This window comes from Camarhynchus parvulus, chromosome 7 (genome assembly GCF_901933205.1).
Source record: "Camarhynchus parvulus chromosome 7, STF_HiC, whole genome shotgun sequence".
NCBI classification, from domain to species: Eukaryota; Metazoa; Chordata; class Aves; order Passeriformes; family Thraupidae; genus Camarhynchus; species Camarhynchus parvulus.
In genome coordinates, this window is record NC_044577.1 from 451506 (window position 1) to 470689 (window position 19184).

Genomic DNA, 19184 nt, shown 5'->3' on the forward strand with positions numbered 1-19184 from the left:
CAGCCAGGGAGGTAATTTTGGGGGAAAAATAACCATCCCATTGGAATTGATGTGTGCCAGGCAGGAGGATCAGCGGTGACGCCTTTTGGAAGGGGGTGGTGGTGGTGCTTCCATGGGGGCAGCACCCATGGTGGTGGCTGGAGAGCTTGTGGAGAGCAAACCCCAGGGTGCTGGGTGCTGCTGGAGCAGAGGCAGGATGTGGAAAGCCTTGCAGCATGCCTTTGTTCCACCGAGGGATGCTGGCAGCAGTGCTGCTGTGTCAGAGAGAGCCGGGCACCAGAGCTCCTGCTCCCCAGTAACCCGGCTGAGTCAGCCTGAAAGCCCAGCCCCAGGCCAAGATTCTTATCAGGGCTGGAGAGCAATGAAAGCTCTGAAAAATGGAGCTCTGTAAATAAAGTTCTCTGGTGGCCCTCATTAGTGGTTGCTGCACATCTGGACTTGTGGCGGCGCAGAGGCACATCTGGAAGGGGCTGGGAGGAGGAAGGTGAATGTTCATGCTGCCACAGTCACAGAACCATAAGGGGTTGGAAGGGACCTTAAAGATCACCTTGTTCCACCCCCTGCACCTTCCACTATCCCAGATTGCTCCAAGCCCCATCCAGCCTGGTCTTGAGCAGTGCCAGGGATGCATCCACAAGCTCCCCGGGCAACCTGTGCCAGTGTCTCACCACCCTCACAATAAAACATTCTTCCTAATACCTAAACTCCCACTCTTTCCAGTGTGAGCCCATTATTCCTTGACCCTTCACTGCAGTTCCTGATGCAGAGTCCCTCTTTGGGCTCCTCAGAGCCCCTTCAGATAATGGAACTTTGCTTTGAGGTAACCAAGCATGCAACCTTCTCTTCTCCAGGCTGGGCAGCCCCAGCTCACTCAGTCTGTCTTTGACAGTAGGGGAGCTGCTCCAGGCCTCCTATCAACAAATCAATCTTGGGGCAGAACTGTAAAAAAAAAAAAAAAAGAAAAAAGCTTTGCCAGGCTTGGTGGTTTGCTGAGGTTCCCAGGCAGGGAGAAACGAGGTGCTTTGGCAGGGGCTGCAGCGCCTCAGTCTGTCCTGCAGGAACAGAGGCTCGTCTGGGGCTGTGACAAGGAGGTGACGGCACTCTGAGGCCGTGGCCACCCTCTGATCCAGGGATGTGATGAGGGTACAGCTGCTGATGCACCAGCCCCCATGGTTTTAGGGAGCCTGTGCTCTCAGGTGTGCCCTGCTAGAAGCAGCAGGCTGAAACAAACTGGCATTAAATGGCTCCTTGTGCTGCTGTTCCTGGGATTTTTAAAAATCCAGCAGTGACCAGACTCTGCAAACTCTCCTGCAGGGCAGGAAGCTTGATGATGCCAGTGCTGGTTAAGTGCTGTTTGCCAAGCCAGTTCTGCTGGGCACTTGCTGTGGTGCCACCCCTGCCCTGTCCGTGGCCGCTCTCCCGAGCCCTTCCTTTGCTCCGTGCCCAGGGATGTGCCAGCCCTGGCACGGTCCCCGTGGCCCTGCCAGCCCTGGCACGGTCCCTGTGGCCCTGCTTGCTGTCTGCCAGGCCAGCTCCCGTGGCCAGCAGGTGATCCTGGGGCTGGTGGCACGCTCTGCCTGGCTGTGCCCATCTCTGCTCCAGCCGGAGCCTGAGGTGCACCCCAAAAATCCAGCTCAGAACCTTTTGGTGCACCCCAAAATGCAGCAGGGAGCCTTGCTGTGCCCCGTCTGGCCCAGGCAGGGCTCTGGGGTGCCTCCTGTGTGCGGGGTGGCAGCGGGAGGTGGCCCTGAGCCAGTCCCTGCCCGTGCCTCTGGAACGATGCTCGGGCTGGACTCGCTGTTCCTCGGGACAGAGGTGATCGCCCTTGTCCTGGGAGGCACTGGAGCACAAGTTAAACAAACTCGGGGTTGTTTTTCCTTTTAATCTTATTTTTTTTTTCCTAAACGAGATAATTTGCTTGGAAAAGCCTCTAGACCTCCTGATACCCGAGGCACAGGCAGAGAATGCGTTTTACTTCTTTTAATTTAAGGGGTGTTTTGCTTGAGATGGTGGCAAAAGGACAAAGGTACAGAAGTTTTACAGGTGGAGGCCTGGCATTGGTCTGCATGGAGATCAGTGCAAGGCCCACCTGAAAATTACACTTTTGGGGGAGGTAATTTAAGACAGGGCTGCTGTGTCCTGGAGAGAATCATGGAATCACAGAGTGATTGGAAGGGACCTTAAAACCCATCTCATCCCACCCCCTGCCATGGGCAGGGACACCTCCCACTGTCCCAGGCTGCTCCAAACTCCTGGTCTTGAACCCTTCCAGGGGTGGGGCAGAAGTAGGAATGGATTAAACTGGTGGTGCTGTTGAATGGTTTTGGTGCTATTCGTTCAGTCCAGTCTCTTTGGGAAACTTTCACTGTTCATTCTTGTGCTGGGAAAATGAGGACAGGGAGATCTGGTAACTCCACTCCAAATCCTTCTTGTCTACAGCTGAGATGGCTTATGCTCCAACAGTACCTGCTGGTTTTAATGAAAATAAATTATGTTAGTATCTTGCTAATGCCTGGTCTAAGCTGACCCAGCTCTGTTTAACAGGATGTGCTGATTAATGGGACTGGAACATCTTGAACATTGGGGATGGCAGAGACCTGCAGGGATTGGAAATGACATTTAAGTGATTTTTCTCTCGAATTTGACGCGTAACATGGAACGCGTTCCAGGCCTCTAAGAATGCAAGATGGGCAGAGAGGAACTTGGAGAGTGGTGGTGCTGAGACACTTGGGCTGCAGAGAAACAGCCAGTTAAAAGGGGTTTTTAATGAAGCACAGCAAGGAAGGGACTGTGTTCAGCAGGCATTTTCCTGCACATCAGGGAAGTAACTTTAGAAAGCCCATCCTGAGCCACTGTGCCGGTGCTGGAAGTCTCAGACCTGGTTTTGCTTCTTGGAAAGGAACACCCAAACGTGAGTGTGCTAAGAGCTCTTCCAGGAACAGCCAGCAGTGCCTGAAATGCCGTGGCACTGTGGCCACAGGGTCCTCGTGCAAGGCAGGAGCAGTGCCCATGCAGCTCCCATGGCAGCTCCAGCTGCCATCCCCCACCCCAGCGGTGCTGCAGGGCACCACTCCCTGGGAGCTGCTGCCAGAGCAGTTTGGGGTGAGCAGAGTCAGCTGGATCCGTGGGGAAGGGCTGCAGCTGGCTGCTGCCAGCAGGGTGACCTCACCCCGGCGCTGGGTGATGCCTGGCCGGGCAGGAGGAGCTCCCCTGGGTACCCAGGAGGGCTGGGCTGCTGGTTTCGTGGTGTTTTGTGGTGCAAAGAAGGGAAGTCACCTGTGGCAGTGGGATGCTCTGCGTGGAGGACACAGCTGGGGTCAGTCTGGGTCAGGGGTTGGCCGGGAGCTCGTGCCAGTGGCACAGCACAATCCCTGAGACAGCCTGCCTGTACAACTGGGATGCTCAGGAATCCCAGAATGGTTTGGGTGAAAAGGAACCTCCAAGCCTGTCCCATTCCACCCCTGCCATGGGTAGGGACACCTTCCACTATCCCAGGTTTCTCCAAGGCTGGTGCAACCTGACCTTGGACGCTTCCAAGGATGGGAAATGCTGGATGTCACTTGGTATAGTGCCAAAACCCCCCTGAGGCCCCCAAAACTGAACTTGAGCAAGTTCTGTCGGTGTAAGGGTGGCTGGTTAGGTCAGCATGGCCCTCAGGTGGGGTTTCTCCAAACCAGGGCATCTACTTCTTCTATACTTCCATATTTTGGGGGCTGGGGCCAGGGGTTGCTGACTGTGGGTGATTTCCCCTCTGTTCTCTCTCCCTCCTTCTACTACACAGCTTCAAAATAATTGGGAATGGTGGACTTTTTTTTCCCCCTGGGGCAGTATGGAGCTGCTTCTTAGTAATCTGCTGGAGGCTTGGGTAGAGTGGGAGTGGAATTGATTGTGTGGGTTTTTTTCCTTCCTGCTCCAAGACCACTTCTTGGCACTGAGGAATTTTTCTTTAGACTTCTTTGGGGAACAGATGCGTGAAGTACAGTTACCACTCATACATATGGCTTTTAAAATATGGAAGCTGTTGGACTGAAGTGGCTTCATATGGTGCTGTTGGAGGATGAGAATTAACACGGAATTTTGGGTTTCTGAGACGTGAATGTGTCGTTGGAAAGTTGTTTAATTGTTTTTTTAAAAATATTGTTAAGTATTAATTTGCATCTTTATGGTTATTAATCAAAGTAACATTTACAACTCTGAAAATTACTCTCTCTGCAGCCCTTAATGCCTAAAATAGCATTGTAGTTTAATCTCAGGGATAAATAGGTTATGTAATGCACAATTTAAATGGCTGTTAATCTTCATTTGCTAATGCAGATTTTTCTTTAATTGCAGGTTCCCATTTTAAAAGCTATTGGAAGACACTCTGCCACCCTCTTGGATTACTTCCCATACGACTCAGCATGTCACTGTGCCCTGGATTTTACAAGGTGGCCATGATTTAATCCCCACTTCCCACTCCTATGTATTGGTGAAGCACTGGAGCTCTTTTGAGCTGCTGTTACTCGCGTGGGAACTGATCTGTCTCCAATCCCTTCTCCCAAGGACTAGACATTGCCAGCAATGAGCTCCCAAAGCCATCCAGGTAAGGGTGAGGCCACTGGGGTCCCAGCAGCGACCCCAAAACACAGTTTGGTGCATGAACACACCTTTTAATTGGTCTGCAATGCTCATGCAGACCCCCTCCCTCCCTTTCCTGCTTCGTCTGATACCTGGTGTGAAGGTGCCAAGTGCTGTTGGTGTTCCCGAGAGTTACAAGGAAGTTTTACTGTTTCAGACTTCTCATTGTTCTGAAATTTGGGTTTCTAATGGTTGCACCAGTGAAAATAGGTATTTTCTGAGTCATTAACCAGATATTTAATTTGTTAAATCCGTGCTGGTGAGCCCTAATGATATGGAGTGTACTTCCAAGGAACAGGCATGGTTCTGCTGCTGCCTTTAGTGATATTTAAGAAACCTGTTGGACTTTTTAACAGGAAGGAATAGTTTTGCTGGAACAAAAGTCAATTGATCCACCTCAATGCTGTCTGGGGGATTATCCCTAATGTGTCTTGTAAATTGAGGCATGATTCATCACTACCAAATTGTGCATTTCTGTCTGTCAGGAGGATCTGTAGCTGCTCAGTTACCTGCTTTCCAGCTTAAAGGTGCCTCACACATTTGTTTTTAGAGAGTCTGGGGCAACTTTTGTGTTAGTTGGAACTTTGTGAGAGGAATTTTAATTGTGCTTGGGCTGTTTCAGTTTATGGTACAGAACTGGCTGCTGGGAGGCAAATAATCCAACAACAAGAAGGCACGTGGAAGGACTTATTTCACTCTGCCTCTGAGAGATTACTCTGTGACTTCAGTTTAATCAGGTTGAGGTTAACAATTAGGGCTGAAGTGCTAAAAGCCAGAGAACAGCCCCTAAGGTTGAAGGAACTGCTTGTTTGTGGGGGAAGAAATCCTGCAATAAATAGGGGTGCTGGTGCCTACAGGCAACAGGGGGAGACCTGACCTTCTCCTCACAACTGAAATGAGTTTATGAGTCTCTAAAATCATCAGAACTATCAAAAAGAAAAAAACAAACCTGGCCTCTGCTTCCATAATGTAGCAGTCTTAGATGAGGAAATTTGTTGGTACTATAGGGAGTTGAGAAACGTGTGTCTGTATGAATGCAGGTGTTTACTGGAGACACAAATGCAGAGTGATGTTTTTCAGGAGCTCTGTTCTTCAGATAACAGATAATTGTTGTTCCAGTGTTTCCATGACTCAGGAGTGAGGCTGGGCAGCTGTGGCCACCTGCTTTTCTCTCCTTGTGGTGGTGGGACACCTTAAACACCCACCTGCAGTCCAAACCCAGCCGTGGGCGTTTCTTGGCTTCTCAAGGAGCTGCTCTCCCGAGGTTTGGGAAGTGGTGATGTCCTTCCTGGTTGGGCTGTTGGCAGTGGAAGCCTGATGCTGGTTTGCCTTGCTTCCTTTCATAATTCATCACTGAACACTTGTTTCTCCTGCCTCTTTCTGCTGCTTTGGCTCAGCGTTCCTGTAGATCCAGAAATCAGCTGGAGCTTTGTTTTTCTAAGGGCCCTTTCTAGAGTGGTGCTGAGGAGGGTGGTCTGATCAAAAGCCAGGGTGTGGCAGCTGGGCAGGATGCTGCTGGATACCCACCTTGTGCCCTTCCTGGGTGCTGGGTTCTTACTCTGGTTGTACTTGCAAGGCTTGGGTTGGAATTCTGCAGTGTTTCCTGGTGGCTTTTCACCCCCGGTGTTCTTGCTGCTCGTTTCTCTTTCAAGAGTCAGTTGTATAATAAGGAGCAGAAATATTTCCCAAGCCTTGCCAAAGATGACATCTGTATTTCTCATGTCAGTTACCATAGCCATGTTGATTGTACAGCTACAGGTAATTATTCCTAATGATGGGCATTGTTTAAGGGAAGGCTCTGGCTTAACTCAAGAGCCCATTAAGCCTTGCTTCAGTGGGTTCAAGCTTTCTTCTCTAATCTTCTCCAAGGCCAGCACTAATGGGATGTTTTAGGAGCTGTGCCATGAAATTGTTGCGGCATAGATGAATGGAAGTGGTTTGGGTTGGGTTTTTTTCTGTGCTTTTTCTGATTTTTCATTTCACTCCGCAAAGCTTTTGTGAGAAGTGTTGGGCACCGAGAGCTTCTCGCTGAGCAAGGTGGAAAAATACGGAGAAGATTTGAGTTGGCTAAGAACAGTGTGACTCCTTCCCCCACTACTGCCTCTTCTTTTGTTGTGTGTTGGGCTGAGATTCTGTAGGGAATAAGAAATAGCTTTTGGAGAAGAAGAAGAAGAATACCCAGGTGGGAGAAAACTTCCTGGGAGGCATCACGTGGCCTTTGGCTTTTGGCAGAGGAGTCGCCGCCTCTTCCAGTGCTGGAACAAAGCTGGAAAAAAAGATGCTGGAATTGTGCTGTGAAGGCTCAAGTTGCTGCTGAAGTATAATTAAGACAATTAGGCTAATTAAGATAACATTTAGGATTATGACAAAGCTTGGGGGGGTGGGGGAAAGCATGTTTAGTTTCACTCCTTAACCTGTTCACGTTGGCCACAATTTAGGCTTGCCTTACATAACCCGTGGTGCTCACCTTACCCAGGCTGACTGGGTTGGGAGTAGGTGTGGGGTGTTTTTATAGGGTTTTTTAATGTTTTAGGGTTTTTCCCCCTTCTCTTCCTTACCTTAAATGATTCCTTGCAGTTGTCTTCTACCTCCCTGCTTAATTTTCAGTGGCTTGAGTTTCACTATCGTTCTCTTCTTTAATCAGTAAAGATTGTTCTGCTGATACTAGTTATACATAAAGATTAGTTTTAAAAAACCAAAACACTTAAAGTTAATCACTCAACTGATTTGTATTTGTTTAAAGTTCACTTTCCTTTGTAAAAGCTGAAAATCTCCATGTTCAATGAAGCATTTTGTTTATGAAATGTTATCCTGCAGGAATTAACCAGTCTGAATGCAAATGCTCCATCCTTTCTTCAGAGCCACTCTTGCAGAGATGCAAATTTCAGCTACATTTTGCAGCGCTGAATGTTTGATAATTAGGAATATTGAAGTTTTGAGAATGAGCTGCCTGGCTGATAGGGCACAATCTGCAGCAGGGATCATGAGGGCTGAGAGGAGCTCCCGGAGGAAGCAGAGAGCTCCGGGATCACACGGCACCGGGAGAACGAGTTGGGGAGTCACGTACTGTGATTTGCTGGGCAGATAAGGACTTCTGCACGGGGCTTTATCTGCAGCCAGCCACTCTGCTGCCCTGCTCCACAGCTCAGTGAGGCATGGAGAGCCATTTCATGCAGCACACACACACACACACAGGAGCTCTCCCCATGAGCATCTCCCAACGTTTTGCGCCAGGCGATAAATATTTGATGCGTTCTCTTTTTAAAGATTCAGAAGTTTCTGTGCAGATGCATTTCAAGGTGGCTTTAAATGACACTGACCTACTTTCTGGCAGCAGTGAGGCTGTCTGGGGAAGTTATCTGGGGGCAGGAGCATCGTTTCAAATAAACACAGGGGCTGTGGGGGTGAGCTCCAGCCCTCCTCTAGCAGGGCCGTGGTGGGTGTTGGTGGCTGTGGAAGAACATCTGGACATGGTGTATGATGGAGTCATGGAATGGTTTGGGTGGGAAGGGGCTGTGGAGCCCACTCCATCCACGAGCAGGGACACTTTCCACTATCCCAGGTTGCTCCAAGCCCCCTCCAACCCGGCCTTGGACACTTCCAGGGAGCCCTGCTTCCCCTTACCAGTCTGGTGCTCTGGTTTTACTGGATTATTCTGGATTGGGAATTCAGAGGCTGCTCCTCTGAGCAGCCTGGTCTCCCAGTTTTGGGGGGAGACTTTGGGGTTGGCTGTGGGGTAAACTCAGCAACAAGCTCTGGTTAGAAGAGCTGGAAACTCCAGCAGATGGAACTGGCCATGTCTCCATTCGCTTTCCTTTCTCTAGCCCACGACAGAACACCTTTTCCACCTTCATTCCTGTTCTTACCCACGTGGGAGCTGAGCCTGTCCTGGATTTCCTCTAGGAACGGTGTCATTTTGAGGTCCTTGAAAGTTTTAAGTCTGCTCCCACTAAACCTGTGAAGTTTTCACTTTCTGGAGCTTCAAATAGTTGGGACTTTCTGTGCAAGGGTTTGATTGTACCCTCAAAAGAGAAGAATAGTTTTGTGCTTCAGCTTGGGGTTCAAGCTGAAGTTCCTGCTAGGTCAGTGTCCCTGCCAAGTACATTCCTCTCATTTCTGCTTTTTCTTTAAATGCAGTTCTTGCACTTAGGAATTCTTTAAAAGCCTGTTTCTAAAGTAAGTTTTTTAGCCTGTGATGTTTCCTGCAGTGCAAAGATGAGAAGCAGGTACTTGTGATGAGAGGCTGAGAACTCTGGATTATTTTGAATGAAGTACAGGATAGGGAAAGGATATAAAAAAGGTTCAAGTCGGGTGATTCTGTAATAATGTTTGAGATAGTCCTTGGGATCTTGTGTCCCACTTGGAAAGGAGACAAACGGTTTTCTATGAGGTTACTACATTTTTGTTACTCACTTTTGGTCAAGCCCAGTTTGCCCTGTGTCTCATACTTCCCAAATTCAGTTTGTTACCGGAAGAGTGGATAAACAATTGCAATGAGGTTTCTTCTTTCAGTGTAGTGTTTAGTGGATCTTTTTCACCCTCTGACATCTCCAGAAACTGCCTTTGCAGTCAGAAGATCGCTGGGAGCGAGTGAACGTGGAGTAGCAGGTGCATGGAGAATGAACAATTGTGGAATTGGTAATTCTCCCATCTTTCAGTAAAGGTTTGCCAGTCCCTTTCTCCTTGTAGCTTGCCATGTACCAGGAACTCCCCCCCACGCTTTTATTTCTGTATTTTATTATTTCTGTTTAGGCCACTAAGCAGGGAAAGCCTTGACACATGCACTGTTTGAGCTCCCAGATGGAGTGGTCAAACCACTGAGAAATGGGGCACACAATTTATTCTTCTGCCGAGAAAACTAAAATTAATACATCAGCAGGTCTTTTAAAGGTTTTGTTTCCATAACCAAAATCAAAGTAGTGTTGTTTCATCAGTTACTGGGAAAATCTAAAGATGCTTTACCTGCAGTGCCCTGCCTTGCTCTGAGGTGCTCAGCGGCTCTTGGGGCTCCCCCTGGGGATTGCTGTCACCCTTTGGCTTGATGGACTCATTTGCTCAGGTGTGGGAGCAGATTTTTAGCCTTTCAGAAGGATGAGGCTGACATTAAACTTCATACCTATTGAAAAGCGAATTCCATATGGGAATAATCCCAGGTGGGCTTTTCTGAGACCCTCCTGTCTCAGCTGGCAGCCACCTCTGGTGGCAGCAGTGCTTGTGGGAGTTCCCAGCAGCTCCTGAGTGTGTTTGGGGTTCAGTGGGGCGCTGCTGGTCCTGCTTTGAACCCTGGCAGCACAGGCTTTGCCAGGGAATCCACAGGCCAGACTTAATCTTCTCCGTGTTTGTAGCTGCCCTGCTCCACTTTGATGTTGCAAGAAATGTTTTGGAAGCTTGAGCTGCCAAGCGTGAGGAGGTTCTGCCAGGATGGCTGGGCAGGGTCAGCCCGGGAGGCAGGAGCCTGACCACAGCTACCTGTGGATACCTGGGGAAAGGGGGAAGGACAGGCAGGATTGTGATAACAGCCATTAAATACACCCTCTCAGCCTCTGCTCATGTGTGATGTGGATTTTGGGGGGGCTGATGGAGTAAATTTTATTTGTTGTTTTGTTGTTTCTTGGGTTTTCTTTTCTGTCATGTTGGTTTTACCAAGGGCCGAACAATCCCAGCGCTGAAAAACAACTTCTTTTGCTGACTTACCTGTGAACAGAGCAGAAGCAGAGTGCCTCTCCTCCAGGAGAAACTCACCACCAAAACAGAGCTGCTTGCAGTGGAGGGGACTGCTGGAAGCCCCCTGTGCCCTGTGCCAGGGCTGGCATCAGCAGCGCCTTGGAGAAATCGCGGCCGAATTCAAAGAAATCACTCGTTGTTTTTTTTTTTTTTTTAAAAATCAATCCTCACCCTTTCGCTATTCTGGAAGCCCTTGTGCTGCCAAACCACATAAATAGCTTTATGGGGCAAATGGTGATGGGAGTGAGGTCTGCTTTGGGAGCTCTGAGCTGCCAGCCTTGGCCTCAGGTGCCTGTTTTGTGCTCCAGGGCAGCTGCTGAGGCTGTGTGATCCCACCAGGATCAAACCACGGAGGGGCTGTGGGCTCTGTGTGCCCTCGTGGGCTGTGCTGTGGGTGTTGAGCTTCTCTCTGGCAGCTGCTGCTGTCCATGACCTCGGTGTGGTGACTCTCTGTGTCCCGTGGGTGACTCTCTGTGTCACCCAGGATCGATGGCCCCCGATCAATGCGAGGGCTCGGCAAACGGGAGCAGCCGGAGATGGGAAACGCGGCCCCGGCTGGGGGATCTGCTCGGACATCTGGATTTTTCCGTCTGCTGCTGGAAAGGTGGTTTCGGCAGTTCTGATCAATTGACAATTCTTCAGGCAGGAAACCCTTAAAGCCTGGTGGTGATGTTAAAATAGTCCATTGAGAATTGTATTTTGCTCTTCTGTTTCGGCATTCAAAACTTGCACTTTCTACTCAAGCAAGGCTTAACCCTCTCTGTTAACTGTGACCTTTATTTTATGCTGCCTATAAAGAGAAACGGTTTTAAATGTTTTTTTTTTCCACTCCTGATCTAGAAAATGCTTGAGCTGCTCCTATGGGAAGACATAAAAGCCTGAACTAGACCAACCCTCTCTTTTCTGGTCATAAAATCATCCAAAACAGTAAAAAAGATCATACACCAAACTCCACAAGTCCATCCAAGTACTGAATCCTTGACGTCTGTCGCTTCAGGAAAAATCTCTGCAACTTCCCAGAACTTGCTTTATTCTAAGTAAGGTGCCAGTGGTCTCACAGAACCTCTGCCAGGGGAAAGCATGTGATCCTCACAGCTTACCAAACCCAGGAGAAGGGCTCTGGCATCTCTTCCCTGCCAGCAGCAAGAATCTGATTGGCATTAGATGGCTTTTTCCCTTCCTTTTTTTCCTTTCCAGCAGGTGCAAGGCCTGTTCTGCAGGCTCGTAACTCTTGACAGGTTTATCGTGATGTCTTCTTGGCAGGTAGGGCTGATGCTATTCCTTCAGCCTGCACTAAAGATTCTTTTCTTTTTCATTTTTTCCTTTCAAAGTGGAGCTCTGTGCAGTAGCTCTTTCAAGGAGTTGATGGGGCTGTTGCCCCTGGTTTCCTTCTTTTTATCTTAACTGCAGCAGGTAGAGCCAACCTGAAGGGTCACTACACCTCCACCACCACCTCCAAATAAACTTGAGACAGGTTGATCTGAACAAACACAGCACCAAGTCTTGTTGACAGAGCTTTGGGAAAGCTCTGATTCATTCCTCTCATGTATTTTCTTTTTCACAAGGAAAGTTATGCAGGCAGGCTCTGCCTGATTCCTGAATCCTTCTGAAGAAGCTGCTCTGTGGAAATTGCCCTTTTAAATTTTTTTTCCTTCCTTTCCTCTCTTTTCAGCGGTGTTTGTCATGGGAGACCTCAGCCTGTTGTTTTTAGCAGCTCACCAAAGCGCTTAAGGAGAATTCCTCCTCCTGCACTGATTAATTTCTGGCATGGAGCACAAAATAGCTCTTGCGTCAATAAATCGTCACAGCCCTCGCTTGCCTCTGTCAGCGTAAATACTCTTGGACTCCAGCGTGCCCCCAGGCAGGCCAGAGGTCCCAGCTTGCAGCTGCAGGGTGGTCGAGTCCAAGGGTGCAAGGCTGGGCTGGCAGAGCTGCTGCAGTTGGTGCTGGCAGCCCCTTCACCCCCCACCCCTCCATAACTTCTGGAATTCTGCTCTGGTTATAAAGATAGATATTGTTCTGCAGCTTAGAACATCACGCGTTTGGGTGCATCTGTGTGATTTACTGGGAAAGCAGGAGTTGACTCCCAGCCTTGTTTCACTTCTTCACCTCCCATCACTCCTTCTCAAGCTGCTTGCTCAGACTCTTTTTTTTTTTTTTTTAATTGTATTGTTTTCATTTTATTTTTTTTTTACTGGTACTTCTGGTGTTTGCTTTTGTTGGAGAAACGGTGGGATAGCAGTTGCACAAAAGAACGTGATGTTTTGGGAGTGATTGCCCAAATCATTGGGCAACAGGGACTTGATCTTTAGATGTTCCAGCCACCAGATGAAAGAGACTTTCTGCAAAGCCATTTGCTGGAACAGCTGTTGTGCAAACGGGGTGCTGGATGCTGCTGGAAATGGGGAGGGGAGTGAGAAACCTGCAAAGTGGGTCATCCTCCTGCACTAGGGATTCTTGCAGGGAAGCTGGAGGGAGCTGCTGGAGAGGCTGGCCCCATCCATTGGCAGCTAGAGAGTGGGATGGAAAGTGCTGGCTTTCTGCAGAGGTTCCTCCTTGCAGAGTGCCCTGGTGGAACTGCTCTCTGGGCTTTCCTGGAGCACGTTCCTCCTCCCACTGCCCCAGCAGCTGCCCTGCCTCTAAATGGAGCACTTGAGCAGACTTGAGAATAAGAATGATCTAGAAAAGTTTCTAAAATTTAGATTTTTTTTGGTTATTCTTTAATCTACATCTAAATACAAACACAAACTGTTGGTGGAGGGGGGGGAAATTCCTCAATATCCCACCTGTGGATGAAAACTCTTGGCAGGTATTTTTGCCAGTTTTGAGAAATCAGCTGTAGCTGCTCTAAACCAAACTGTTCCATTATAAACTTCTTCAGGTACTCCTTCTGTCCTTTGAAAAACAACCCATTCTGTGGATGCCAGTGGATCAACACTGGAAGGGGGGCCTTGATGGGATTTGGGTTTGGAAGAAATTCCAGAGGTAGAACACCTGTTTTGGGGAGAACGCTGTCTGCTCAAAGGTGACTTGCATTGCTAGAGAGGAGAGCACAGCTTGCCCTCAGCCTCATGCAGGGATTTGATAAACTCTGTATTTTCTAGGATTTCTCATCTTGTTCTCTTGGCCTTCCTCTCTGGAGCTGCAAATTAATATTCGCTGAGAGATTTATGTGTTTGGGCCAAAATGCAGAATGTGTGCAAAACTCTCCCTGCTGCCCTTTTCCCCCATAAGAGCTCGAGCTTTGAGTGTGAAAATGCAGGTTCAAAAGCATTTTCCTGATCAGTTTGTTTATTCCTTGGTCTGTGATGTGCAGGGTGGTGCTGGGGCAGCCACAAGGGGTTGAGGCTGGAGGAAAAGGCAGCGGGGTTGTGTCACTGGGGCTCTCTGGCAGCTCCCTGCCCGTGCCTGTGTCGGGGCGCAGGCTGCGTGGGCTTTTCCTGCTTTTCTCTTTCTTCTTCTTGATGCCAGGCTGGTGTTTTGGCTCTGCAGTGGGCACAGAGCAGCTCCCCTGATGTGGCTGCTGTGTGTCTGTCCAGGCTCCTTCTGTCTGAACTGTTCAGGGTTTATTCCTTAGGGCTGTGCTGGGGCTGGGCTTTTCCACAGCCTGGTGTTGGGTCAGGGTGCTGGAGCCTGCTGATCACACACACACACACACACACACTCTCATTTTCCCATCTCAGGTGTCTGGTGTGCCTCTGAGCAGAGAGCATCACGTGGGATGCTGCGGGCAGTGAGTGATGCTGGGGTAAACACAGAGCTGCAGTTTGCTGAGTGAAGCTGTGGCAGCTCAGGGTGTGCTTGGCTTTTCCTCCTCCCCTGAACCTGGGTGCTGGAGAGCTGGAGATCCCCTGTCCCCACTGATCAGGCTGGGACATGGGGTGGTTGTTGGTTCTGGGAGCTCTCTGAATTCCTTTGTGCCCGAGGTCAATTCTTTTTTCTTCTAAAGCACTGGAACAGGCTGCTCGGTGCAGTGGTGCAGTTGCCATCTCTGTAAATGTTAAAAAAAACACGTGGTCTCTAAAATTGAATATTTCCTTCCTATTTCAGCTTGTGTTTCACAATTGGGGCTGCTTTCTTCAAGAGAGGCAGGCAGGAGAGTCCCTTCAGGAGCCACCAGTCCCCAGAGCTGGGTTCTGTATTTGCAGCAGCCCAGGGACGAGCCCTCCCTCCTGGGGAAGGTGAGCTGGGATAAAGGGGTCTGCTTGTGGTGTCTTGTTTGGCTTTTCAGGCTCCTGAAGCCAGAGAGCTCTGCAGAAGGAGCTTGTTTTTATTCAGAAATAATGATGCAGTACTTGGTTTAGGCACATAAACATTTGTGGCTTGAGCAGGCAGAGGTATGATACACACTTGTGTTGGGAGATGAGTTCTGTCTCGCTAGAAACTCCTTTTTCTTCTTGCAAGAAACAGCTGTGGGACAATTTCCTTTGAACATCAGTGGGTTTTTCACCCCCCAAAATCTTCACCTGGTTTTATTTTGAAGTAAGAAGCACTAGGTAGTGTTTAGGAACTGTTGCTGGTGAGATTGTATCTGGCAAAGACACCATCTCACCAACAGCTTTCAAAGATTTTGGAAAAGGCAGAATGCTCGGTATTCTCTCCTTTAATATTTTTGCTTACTGTTTCCAGCCCAGCCTGTGTTTCCATTGTGTCTGTGAGCTTTGTCACATTTGCAAGTTGTTAATAACATCTTGGTTTGTTAATATATTCTCGGTATTGGCAAATTCTCCGTGATTTATCTGCTTAGATCTGCGTTATTTACCGCTCTGCCTCTTCCAAGTTAATGATTTCCCTGACTAAGGATACCTTTGTGCACAGGGAAAGATGCAGGGAGGAAAAATCCGCCTGGGATGTTCCTCCTCCTCCCAAACTGGAACTAGTGGAGGCTGCTGGCCACTTTCACTGGTCATCTCCTGAGTCTTTTAATTAGAATGCTTCTGACTCGGAGCTTCCACATCTCCTGGCTCAGGCCTTGGGTGCTGGCAGAAGAGGCATAAGAGCTGCGCTGTCTCTGGTCCCCAAATTGTAATTTCAGCTTAGATGTTGGGACAATGAAGTGTGTGAGGGTGTTTTACCCCTCAGCACTGGGGGGCTCACCAAACGCTGCTGTGGGTGCAGGATGACAAATGCTGCCACATCTAATGAGGGATCACTCTGAGCATCCCATGCCTTGCTGTGTGGCTTCTTGGAGCCGCTGACCTCTGCCCGGTGCCCTTGGCCGTGCCAGCCCAGCCACGTGCTGGCAGCTGGGAGATGTTTTATGTTTTGTCTGGCCAGCAGGGAAAGCTTGGTGCTGGTGGGAAGAGCTGAGAGGGCAGAACACGCGGGATGGGATGTGCTGGGTTTGGTGCCTGGCACGGCTGTGGCAGCTCTTCCCTGGTTGCCAGAGGTGCCAGGAGTGCCCAAAGCTCAGGGTTGCAGCCCAGACAGGACTGGGACTCACTGGGCACGTGTGGCTCTGGATGAATTGTGCTGTGCTCCGAATGAGTGGCTGCACACGGAGCAGGCACGTGGCACAGCTCTGCTCTCAGCAGGTGAAGCTGCAGCAGGAAAACACCTCTGGCTCAGCAAGACACAATAGCAGAGCGCAGGGAGCCGGGCTGAGGCTGTGAGGGATGTGGGATCCGTGCTACCGGAGGCTCAGAGGCAAAAATAGCACCGTTTATAATAGTACAGGGGAAGGCTCCTGCGCGACGCCTTTGCATTCTGCCAGCCCGTAGTGAATGGAGGAGTAGCTTGCTTACAGATGACAAGCAGGGATGAATAAGCACTTAAAAAATTTTTGGTGCTGGAGAAACAGCTTTTCCATCTTGGCCCCTGAGCTAGTCAGTCTTGCAGTCCCTTTCCTCAGAGTGTTGCTTGCTGCTTGAAATACAGGTGTTGGGAGGCGTGGAATTAAAACTCTCTCCACATCCCTTGGCCTCCCTGTGGGGTTCCCTGTTCTGCCCTTGGCATGCTCCAGGACGTGTTTTGACTGGGCTGTGTGCTGATTTTGGAGAGGACCCCTTTGCTGCCTGGCTTGCCCCCAGCAGCAGTAGGAGATATCCAGAGCACAATCCATGAGCTCCTTCACCAGCTATAAACGTGCCATCACCACAGACTAAATCCCTGATGGATTTTAGTGGATGGACACCTGAGGATCTCCTGGAGGTGAAATGGAAGAATAAACACATTCATTTGGATGCTTGAAGAAGAGCAGTGAAGTGTGGATAGGTGTAAAGTTACGTCCTGGAGTAAGGAACTGCTGTCCCTTGCTGTCTCAGTGCTGGGGCTGTTGGCTACAGCAGCACTGCCTCTGCCCCTTGCTCTTGTCCTCTGTGCCTAATTTCCATGGGACACCTTAAGTATTTTAGCTGTTGGAGTTTTGTAATGGGAGGTAACATTGTTTGGATGTTTTTTTTTTTTTTTTTTTTTTTGTTTTCTTTTTCCCTTCTTTCTTCCCCTAAACTGCTTCTTTGTGGGCTTTCTAAGGACCTAGTCCAGGGTGGAAACAGTGGGAAAAACACCTCGTGGTAAGGAGTAGAATGCACCTAGTGCTGTGTGTTTCTTCAAAGTCAATACTATTAATTGCTTTCTTGCTGCTTAATGATAAACTTGTTAAGACGTGGCCACAAGTGGTTCTCTGGCCAGGAAAATGTCCTTTTTGCTGTTGTGTTTGCCCCAGCTAGCAGTGGAGAGATACCTGCAGTACCTGAGGAACAGGCCTCATGAAAACTGGTATTTTGGAGCATTTTTCCACTTGCCTGTCCATGCCTAATGCCTGCACCATTCCTGGTGTGCCCCTCGCACCGCGGCGCGTGGGTGTGTGCAGATTTGTGTGAGGAGAAAAGCCAGCCACGGCCTTTGGAAAGGGCAGGCGTTGCAGCAGTGTCCATCAGGGCTTTTATTATTTTCATATTTGGCTCCAGCTGAAATGTCAGTGACCTCCTGCTCGGAGAGGTCCCATCCACAGGGAGCCCTGGCAGGCGTTTCCCAAACACAGCACAGGGATCTTGTACCCTCTTCTTACAGGACACATTTTACACCCTTGCATTGCAGTTCAGAGAGGGCCCCAGGCTTATTTCCTTCAAACATAACTTGTGGTGGTGAGTTTGGCCAGTCCTCATGGGAATTGGTCTCTCCTGAAGGTATGAATCCAGCCCTAGGCTGGGCTGTACCTTAGGAAGCTGAATGTTACCCTGAACAAGTGTCCTGCTTGACAGTGGGAAGCACAAGGTGTTTTGGCCTCTAAGAAGCAAAACAGAGAGTCCAAAATGGGAGCAGAATACAGAATCATGTGTGAGATGAGTTTATAATTCTGGCTGTTTTGGTGCTTGCTAACCTGGTGCTTTTGCCGGCCCAAAAGGTGAAGGTAAAGAAGGCCAGGCTTGCAATTAAATGTACAGTGAGAAGCTTGGGGGGAGACTTAAAGTTTGGGGCTACTTGCTGTTTGTGTGAACCGTGGAAAATATTTTGTGAACAAAACTTTCCATTAATATGGGGTTTGTGAATAATTCAGGATTATTGCAGATCAAATTTCAGAGAGAAGCACCGGAGCAGCGTGAGCTCCACGATTTTCCAGCTCTTGGTGCGTGCCAGTGTTTTGGGGAGGGAAGGGCGATTCTCTGGGACCTGTGCTCAGCTGAGTCAGCTTTATTAGCACTGCACGACTTCCTGAATTGCTGCCGAGGAAGGATGTGCTGTTGACTCAGAAGAAAGTCAGTGATGTCTGGGGACAGGGTCAGTGATGTGGATGCCTGAGTTCCAGCGTGCTCTTGAGGCTGTGAATCACTGCGACAGCTGAAATGAGTGAAAAGTGCCATTTTCTTTAAAAAAAAAAACCAAAAAACCAACCCAAATGAGAAGGTGGAGGAAGGCCCCAGAGGTCGTGCTTGGTTAGATAACAGGGCAGGATGGAATTTGTGGTTTGCATCATGAAATTTGGCACTGGCTTCAGCCGAGCGTTTCGCCCGGCTGTAAACCCGTGCGTTGCCTGTGGCTCGCTCCTGTAAACTCCGTCTGCACAGCTGCGAGCGCCGTCGTGTGCACACTCAATTCCTGAACTGGATCGGGACAGCGGAGGATTTTCTGTACGGAATCTTCTATTAAAAACACGCCCACACTCCCCAATCAGCCTTCCTTTTCCTCTGCAAACTGCTCATTTGTCTCCGAGCGCTCTGTCTGCCTCGAACATGCCTGTGTGTGTGGCATAGCTTGAATTTTTATGCCGAGGAATGTAAACACCAAATCCGCACAAGACTTGCTGAAGAACTCCGGGGCTCTGGTGCATCATCTGTTTGTTATGTAACCTGATAGAATGGGAGCGAAATAGAAACCAGATGTCAAGGCAGAGCAATTACAATTTTTCATCTGCGAGCATTACAGTAAATGCACTTTGTGTTCCTTGCCCCCCTCTCCGAATGTGGGGTTTTATTTGGGAAAGTGCTGTGGGGGCCCTTGGAGCTCTCAGCATGGCTCTTGCTTAAAGACTTTGTTATTCTGTACTGGTGTTCCTTAATGTAATTAGAGTCTGTGTGCTACTCCAGATCCATGAGCCAGTGTATTCCCAACTGGAAATGAGCTGGACACAAGTGCTGAGTCCCGGGAGAGCCCCTCCGCACGTCCAGCTCTGTGGGTTACGCGGTCAAGCCGCACTAAATTTAGCATTCCAAGGGAAGCTGCTTTGCTTGTCATGTTTAAATTTGGCAAGAGAATCCCCTCAGAACAGGTTTGGTGCGGGCTCTGCCGGGGATTCCGGAGCTGGAGGAACATCTGGGAGGGGAGCAGATGGGAGCTGCAGTTAGCTCGTTTGCTCCAATTCGCCAAACGACGAGGAGGATAAAAGGGAAAATGGATAATCATTG

At 49.2% G+C, this 19184-nt stretch overlaps 1 protein-coding gene across 5 annotated transcripts in view; it reads left to right on the forward strand.

Moving 5' to 3' along the window:
* Window positions 1-19184, forward strand: part of HDAC4 (histone deacetylase 4) — a 179413-nt gene that overhangs the window by 20134 nt on the left and 140095 nt on the right. For all 5 annotated transcript variants that reach the window (XM_030951789.1, XM_030951792.1, XM_030951791.1 and 2 more), the window contains exon 2: window positions 4333-4582. In XM_030951789.1, coding sequence (XP_030807649.1) covers window positions 4561-4582 — 22 coding nt within the window. In that variant the 5' untranslated portion in view covers window positions 4333-4560. The remainder of the gene's footprint in view (window positions 1-4332; window positions 4583-19184) is intronic.